Below are 8,487 nucleotides of genomic sequence, written 5' to 3' on the forward strand. Positions count from 1 at the left end.
TAGTTTAATATTGACTAGAGAGACTTAATTACACGTAATGAAATATTCCCAATATGATAATAACCAGAGGAAATAAGACCCAGTGGTGGAGGCAGACTGTATAAGCAGGGACCAGCACATACATACCCAACACAAATATATATATATATGGACACCAGTAATCAATAATCGTATATATTTTAAAATGCAATTTTGAAAGATATTTAAAAAAATTATAAGTTGTTGAGAAACAATGTGTATCCAAGCATCATAAAGGTTACTTCAGATAATAAAAAGTCAAACCAGTAGTGTTATAAATTTATAAATATAGAACATACAGTATGATAAGTTTGGTTTGCACTGGATCAACTTTTACAAGTAAATGCAAAATTTGATCTAATCTAATAATTTTTTTTGATTTTCCGAATTTTGTTATCGTTATAGTATGAGATATCTATAACAAAATCTTTTTAATTGTATATATTGTTGGTGAGGGTGAAATAGGAGACAGGTATTTCTTCATGTATTATCTTAAAAAACATATTTGTTTTTAAGATAGTCTTTTGATTAGTCTTAGATACAAAAAAAAAAACAAATTTTTAACATGGGACATAACGTTTTGGAAGCAATCAAATTTATTTTATTATAATTAAATAATTTTTAGTTAACGGATTATAATTGTTAAAGATTGACATCTTATGACATTGAAAAACCTAAGTCAAATTTAATTATTACGCCAGAAAGTGTAATAATAATTATTTGGTTTAATATAATTTACACGGAGTAATGGACTCTTGCAAGAAATAGTAATCAGCAATCAGGGAGGCATGGCAATTTCAAATTCAAATATAATACATATTTTTCCTTTCATCTCTATTATCTTTTTCACCTATTTGTTTCCAACCAAAGAATCTTATTTTCAACTAATTTCTCACCTATTTCTCTTCTTTTCTACTCCCTTTATTTGTTTCCTCACTATATCTATAAATGAGAATACCAAAATAACTCAACAGCATTATAATTCTAAAACATTAAACACAATTCAGATATTAACACGGGACTCCTTTAAAAAAATAAATCACGATGTACAAAGTAGTAATTCTCTCATCATACTAACAGATTGAACAGAAAAGAAAATTTTCATTTCAATGAAATTAAAAACCAAGAAATAAAAAATGGGGAAAATGAAGGTGTAAAGATGGGGGAAAGTAATTTGTACCCGTTGCTGAGAACTGAGAAGCTATTATACTTTTACGAGGAATGAGGAAGCAGCACGACATTTTTAAAACGCATTGCGCAGCAATTGGTAGTATGCATCCAAAAATGAGGTAGCAGAGGCGGATTCTTAATTGACTCTATAAGAATGTATTAATAATATCTAAGCTATGATTTTCTTTCCTTTAATCTTGTCCTTGAGAGAATCTTTCTGTGGTTTTGATAAATCCAATGCATCACCTGCAGTGTGTTTCTTCCGCTTTGGCACTCCAATGTCAGCAGCATTACCAATGGGACCAGACCAAGCTTGGAATGGTTCCTTTGAATAGGTATAAGAGGTTGATGTGAAAGAGACATCAGTTGGAACAGTATCAGGATCAATATGATGGGAAGAACCCAAAGGAAAACCAAGTTGTCCATCTTGATGTGGTGGAGGGAACTTTTCACTCTTGCTCTTGGCATTTGCATGAGTGATTAGCCTTCTTCTCTGTTACACAACACGTTTAATCAACTACATTTTTAACTCAGGATGCATAATCATTCATACTTTTTTTTTGTCTACTGTAAAGTAAGACAGATATTAGAAGGATAGTTGAAAATGGTACTGTTGGAACTTGCAGATATTTGTGTCAGTCTGAGACACAAAAGTTCTGTTGACAAATCCTAATTGTCCTTACTACTTACTCTCTCAATCATTTCATTGTGCTAAGCGTTCTTGAAAGAGATAATAATCTCAGCATATAATATTCAGTGGTTTTATAAACTGAACCAAAGCATCTCTAGTATACTCGTGATTATTAAACTTACATCAATATTCGATTGAAGCTCAGCATTGGCTTCAGGAGCAGGAAAAGCTTTTGTACCACGATCACGAGTACGATGCTTCTTGGGGCCATCAACCTGAGCTTTGCCAGCAGCTCTTAGTCTGTACATTCATATAGATGAAGTATCTTAGAGATAATTAAATACAGTAGGATGGCTATATGATAACTAGCAAAACATTAACTAAAAAGATAAGAAAATTTTCGCTCTGATGATAACCTCTATAGATTTGTGTATGTGTTTGTTAGATAGTATAAGGTTACAAATGCCAATGAATAATCTAAAGAATACAAAATCTAATTGTTAAGTGACATCAGGGCCAACAACACATTGCATTTACTTATCACATGCCTTATTTTCCTTCCAATTTCTCTCATCATATATCTATGCGTGTGTACATATACTTTGGTTTGCAGAAAGGAAACTTAAGAGCAGAGATACCTCCTCATTTCGTCATCCCTTCGTTTAGCATCCATTTCCTTGCTTGGGGGATATTTTGGAAGACTAGAAGGATCGCAAGCATAAGGTTGTGTCGTAAAGAACTGGAGAATGCAGGAGCAGACAGGCAAGGTAAATGTACATGGGTTTGATATAAAAAGATAATAAAAACACACCAGGAAAAACACATAAATTAGAATGAAGGTCATTCTATCAACTTTTACACAGATACGAGTATATTACATTAATTTAAGATCAGCACACACTTTATTGTGAAAATTTAAGAAATGATAAATAAAAAACACGGCAGTGCAAAATTTGAAAGAAACAAACCAGCATTTTAACAAAAAGATCTGGAATTTTGAGAAACCTCACCTCACTTCTCAAAGCATCTGAGGCAGTTTCCCGTTCTACAGGATCAATTGCGAGAAGTGTATCAATGAGGGGTAGAGCAGAAGATGGAAAATCTTTAAAAGTCTCTCTTATGCGCCTCTTGTATGGCTCTCGTGGTTTAAACAAGGTAGCATTAGGCAACTTTGACTTCTTCCAGTACTCATCGGAAGGTGAACCACATAGTTTGTATATCTTGTGCAGTTGTTCCACCTATACAAGAAAAGTGTTAGAAAAAATCCAATTACGGTTTTTTTATAACCATCAACTAAATGCACTTGCTATATCTTCTTATCAAACTATGCAAATTTGAAACGCTCCCAAACTATGCAAGAGAAATTAAAACTAAACATAAGATCTACTAGTATTATGCCAATTAAAAGAAAGCATCATTCTATAAACAAGATATGAGAATTATTTACATATTGTACAAAACGCAATTTGGTAGGTAGTGATCTACGTTGCATGACTGAAGGAAGCTAAATTACTGTTAATATCCTTATAATCTTCCCAGCATCTCTCTAGTCTCTGTCCTCACAAATGTATACATACTATACGACAGATTCATAGAATTACCTACTAAGAGGGAAATGATGAAAAGCAAACAAGATGATATAGCATGTAGGTGTGTTGTTACCTCTGTACGACCAGGCATGATTGGTTTCCCAGCCAATAACTCTCCTAATATACATCCAGCACTCCAGAGATCTACACCCACACTATAATCTGTGGCACCAAGGAGCAACTCAGGAGGTCGATACCAAAGGGTTACTACACGACTAGTCATAGGATGTTTATGGTTTGGATCAAATATAGAAGCCAGTCCAAAGTCGGCAATCTTAAGTGTTCCTTCATTGTCAATAAGAAGATTTGAACCTTTAATATCACGGTGAAGTACATGACGGCTATGACAGTGCTCAAGTCCTGATAGCAGCTGATGCATGTAACATTTTACCTGCGAGGAGGGTACAGTATTTGGAGACATTACATCCTAGCCCTTGAAAAGAAAATGTACCAATTACCAAATGAGATAAGCAATTCTTAAATAAGGCAAACCTGGTCTAACCTGAGGCTCTGTGAACCTGATTCCTGGGCTTGCAGCAAGTCCAGCCAAATCATGATCCATATAATCGAACACCAAATACAAACTACAGGACATCCTTGACGTAACTAAACCTTGCAACTTTACAACATTGGGATGGTCCAACCTTCGCAAAATAAGAATCTCTCTCGCCATGAATTTTACACTCTCAGGTTCTAAATTGTCAAAACGAACCTTCTTTAGGGCAACAATTTTACCCGTCATTGTGTCTTTAGCTTTGTACACATTACTATAAGTCCCTTGCCCAATCTAAAGCGAAAGAAAAAAGAGGAAACAAAGAGAGGAAAATAATCATAGTCAGAAGCAAATATAAGATCCCACACCACACAAGTTCATCTCATCCACTCAAACAATGCACAAATTCAATTCCAGTTAATTCTACCACCAGAAAATTACAAACAGATTAACAATAAATCATGAGTTTTACTTTTGACAACACCGGGGATATTGGATAATCTGTAGCAACGAGTTTCAAACAAACCACATTACCACACAAAATGTTTTTCCGTTTCTTAATCACAATGCAATGCATACATACACCCAAATTATACACAAACACACACACACACAGACAAACCTTATCAATTTTCTCAAAGGTGTCTGCCTTTCTTGGAATCCAGCCACTGAGTGCTTCCCCACACACTGCGGTGAGCCACGGCGGCCATCCAGCAGCAACCTGCTCCCCCCGCAAATGTTTGGGCAGATTGCTCAGCCTCGGATTCGCCTTCGATCTCCTCCTTTCGCCCCGAGGCCGCTGCACCTCTTCACCACCACCCTTCTCTTTCTCCTCACCATTCTGAATCTCTACCACAATCTCACTCTTGCTCCCTGACACTCCATCAACCTTCCTCTTACTCTGACCACTCAAACCCTTCTCCTCCTTCACCTCAGAGATTATCCCCTTCGACACATCCCTGCTAATCACACACCCCATTCCTCAAATCTAAGCTCCATCCATCGGCATTCCTAATTACCTAAACAATCAATCATTAACACACCAATTAATCCAATCTAAACAAACAAACAAACAAACAAAAAAACACGAAAAAAAGACAAATGCACCACGAGAGAGCACGATTTTAATCAGAAATCAAAATTGAAATAAAATTCAAAAGCAAACCTGATTTTCACAATCTTCAACAACTGAGAGAAACCGCAAACGTCACTCAGTTCCACCAAGATTCAGTGATCTGGCCGAAAAAGGACAGCGAAATGAAAATCTATGAATGGCCTCTGAGTTTGGGGGGAAATTAAAAAAGAAAAAAAAAAAGAAAAAGATTATCTTATGCTGTGGAGTGCAAAGACTTAGGGTAATAAAAAGAGAAGTAAAATTGAGTGAGTGGAGAATTGTTTGGAACTGTAACACAGTGTTTGGACTTTTGGTCTCAGACAAGAAGAAAAGAGTGAGATCTTCTTCTCATTCTGATTCTCATAAGTCAAATCCCAAACAGACTTACACCTACACAAACGAAGCCGTTTTTGTAGTCGTATCGTAGATGTGTGTATACGTACACAGTGTCCGTATTATTGTACAGTATTGTACGTAAGTGATGTGTGTGCCCTAAATTCACGGGTATTTACTTGGATGTTTCGTAACTCCTAAGGCAAGATCCATTAATCCGTAATTCATAATCTTTATTAATAAATATTTACTAACTTTATTTATTGCGTTTGGAGAAGGAATAGGACATTGGTTTTTGGTGTCTTGTTTAAGAAAATTAAAAGTTGTTGTACACAAATTGGGTTGCAGAGTTTAATGAATGAATGGGAGTGCTAACAAATTTCAATGAGTGCATGTCTGGGTTATGCTGCTGCCTGTAACCCATGTGCTAATTATTGTTTTAGAAAATAATTCATTTGTTGTTTATAATAGTGTCTTAAGAATTTTTTTTTCTTCCAAATTAGAAAATTATAATTTTAAGGTTAAATAGGCTAGGATAATTTTTATTCGGTGTAAATAATTAATATTATAATAAATGCGAGGTAAAAATTGTTACTAATTTACTTTGGGTCTTATTTATAGTTTTTTATATGGGCCTTTGATTAAGGTTGGCCTAATTGAGGTTCAATTGTTTTTGTTTTTTAACCTTGATTACTAGTTTCTTTAACAATATGAATAATTACTATTGTCATCGCTCGGCGCTCAATGTCAAGCATCTTCTTGAGTAGTCCATTAGGATGACGTTGTTGACACATAAATCTTCATATTTATAGAATCACAACTTTAAAAACGGACAGAACCTTCAATGTTGACACATAAATCTTTATATTTCCATACTCAACTTTAAAGGCTAGTGGATGGATTGATGTTGACACACAAATAATATGATACAATTGGAACCTTATGAGTGGATCCATCGGTGGTTGACCGTTAATTTTATTCTGGAATGATTGTCATTTCAATCGACACAACTTCAAATCTCAACCGTTGAATCATGAGATAACCAACGATGTGAAACTAGCGACATGTCTGAAGGATCAATGGTTGTTAAGCAAATTTCTTTAAGTGAATCAACCCCTATAACACAAAATCTAAATCAACTTTACAAATCTAGTATATAAGTTGGGATTTACTATACTTTTGAATTTATTTTATTTTTAATTAATATGAAATCTCCTACTAGAAAAGATTTTAGTAAAATGCTTTTTTATTCTATTTAACAATAAAAAAATTCAGCTAAATAAAAGAAATAATTAAAATTTAATGCATAAAAGGTAGATTTTCATTAAATTATAAATTATCTTATAAAAATTTTTACCTTTTCAGAAAATGTATTTTTAATATAAATAGCGATTAAATTTTTTAACTTATCATTATATAAGATTTAATTTTACGTTACATTAAAAATGAAAACAAATAAAATTAAGTGATCAATCTACAGGAAAAGAAAAAACGAAGTAACAGGATGAAATATCAAAGTTTATATTGACCACTAAATAGCATTAATAATCTGCTATACATCATTTCAAAAGGTTTGTGCACCTTAATGGTTTATGCACCAATAGAGCAGAAAGTTTTTGAAATATTATTCAATCATAAACAAATTTTCATATTTAATAAGATTTTAAAGTTCTACAATAACTACCGATAAAGTCATAATAATCACGCGTTATGATTGATTGGTTGATAGTATAAAATATTTCACACAGCATACAAACAAACTCTTAAAAATGCATAATGCTGGTCATATAATGGTCTTTTAATTTTTTTATTTATCTTAACAATATAAATATAAATTGAAATAGTTATAGTTTTTTTTTTAAAGATGACAAAGTAAATCAACCATGTTCATACAAGTTGAATTATCAAGAATTAAACTTAAAAAAAAAAGTCTTGATCCAATTCATTACTCACGCTCAAACTTTTGATAAATCTTGACTCATAAGTTATAACTCATTTTAACATCTTTAATTATTTTCTTCATTTAATCCTTTATTGCAGTTATAAATAAAACAAAGATGTAAAAGGAACATTTTTTTTCTTTTGAAAATGAAGGAAAGAATATAGTATTACTAGCAGCACTTACGTAACATAAGCGGTGTCCACGTTATGTTATTCCAAAAATACATATGATACAAAACACGCATCCCAAGAAATGCAATCTCACAACCCAATAGAACATACAAGTAAAAAAAAAATCCAACATACAAAATCTTTCAACCCCAATTATAATTCAATGCAACAAATCCTGTATAGCCATTTTTCAGTCCCTGGATTTGAATCATCTAAAGGTATGAAATAATTATATTATTACCAACAAAAACTGGACAAGATATGACTGATATAATGCACTTTTCTTTTTCTTATTGCAAGAGCTTGTAATTAGAGCTGGAACTTACTTAACTCATTTTGCAAGAGAAAATTTATAAAAAGCTCAAAGGTAAAAATTACTAATAAAAAGTCTTGCAATAAGTTGAGCAAGGTAAAGTATTGCTAACTCTTGCAACAAAGAAAAGAAAATATGTAAGACCGATCATTTCATGAGATTTTATTAGTAATTTAGTTATTTTATAGACCATTAGATGATTCACATCCAAAGAGAGAAAAATGGCAAGAGAGTGCTGGAGAGAAAAATTATTGGAGAGGATCTAAATCCAGCCAGAACCCTCATTAGCACAAGCAAATATAACCGTTGAAGATCTCACATTAATTAAAAATATGAAAAATTACGGTGTATAAGTCAATGTAAATTCTACTTTACAAATCAATTTTGTAGACTTGAATTAAATTTAAAGTTCACTTCTTAACTTAATATCAGAATCATCTAAGTCTACAATCGAGATGTGTATGTCTCTCTATAATGCAATTATCTATCTGTAATGATACTTTGTAATTAGATGATATTACAAAAATACTTTGCCCAATGGTACATAATCTATTTAAATTAATAGTTATTCACATAATATATATATATATAATATTAATTTCTCCCTTATACAGGTTTTCTGGTTCATATGCTTATCCTAGAGGGACGGAAACTCTATAGTCCAGCCTTCTTAATAGATCAAGCTCCGGGCCTAGTGTTAATACACTCAAGAAA

The 8,487-nt window shown here is 32.8% G+C and overlaps 1 protein-coding gene across 1 annotated transcript; it reads right to left on the minus strand.

Moving 5' to 3' along the window:
- Positions 1–981: 981 nt before the first annotated feature.
- On the minus strand, positions 982–5,403 carry LOC114187990 (probable serine/threonine-protein kinase At1g54610). Its single transcript, XM_028076458.1, has 8 exons — positions 5,067–5,403; positions 4,524–4,920; positions 3,911–4,195; positions 3,482–3,799; positions 2,830–3,057; positions 2,458–2,558; positions 2,002–2,119; positions 982–1,681 (listed from the first exon to the last, which is right to left on the minus strand). The coding sequence occupies exons 2-8, from the start codon at positions 4,878–4,880 to the stop codon at positions 1,358–1,360; spliced, it is 1,731 nt and encodes a 576-aa protein (XP_027932259.1). The 5' UTR covers positions 4,881–4,920; positions 5,067–5,403; the 3' UTR covers positions 982–1,357.
- Positions 5,404–8,487: the final 3,084 nt, after the last annotated feature.

Source organism: Vigna unguiculata, chromosome 6 (assembly GCF_004118075.2).
Source record: "Vigna unguiculata cultivar IT97K-499-35 chromosome 6, ASM411807v1, whole genome shotgun sequence".
Taxonomy (NCBI): domain Eukaryota; kingdom Viridiplantae; phylum Streptophyta; class Magnoliopsida; order Fabales; family Fabaceae; genus Vigna; species Vigna unguiculata.

What these genes read in the sequence shown, in the direction of transcription:
- LOC114187990 (XM_028076458.1), bottom strand. Translation starts at nt 4,880, where the DNA reads ATGGGGTGTGTGATTAGCAGGGATGTGTCGAAGGGGATAATCTCTGAG. An exon ending in CCTTTGAGAAAATTGATAAG is followed by an intron (nt 4,196 to 4,523) that starts GTTTGTCTGTGT and finishes CTTTCGCTTTAG; the next exon opens with ATTGGGCAAGGGACTTATAG. An exon ending in TCAGGTTCACAGAGCCTCAG is followed by an intron (nt 3,800 to 3,910) that starts GTTAGACCAGGT and finishes CCCTCCTCGCAG; the next exon opens with GTAAAATGTTACATGCATCA.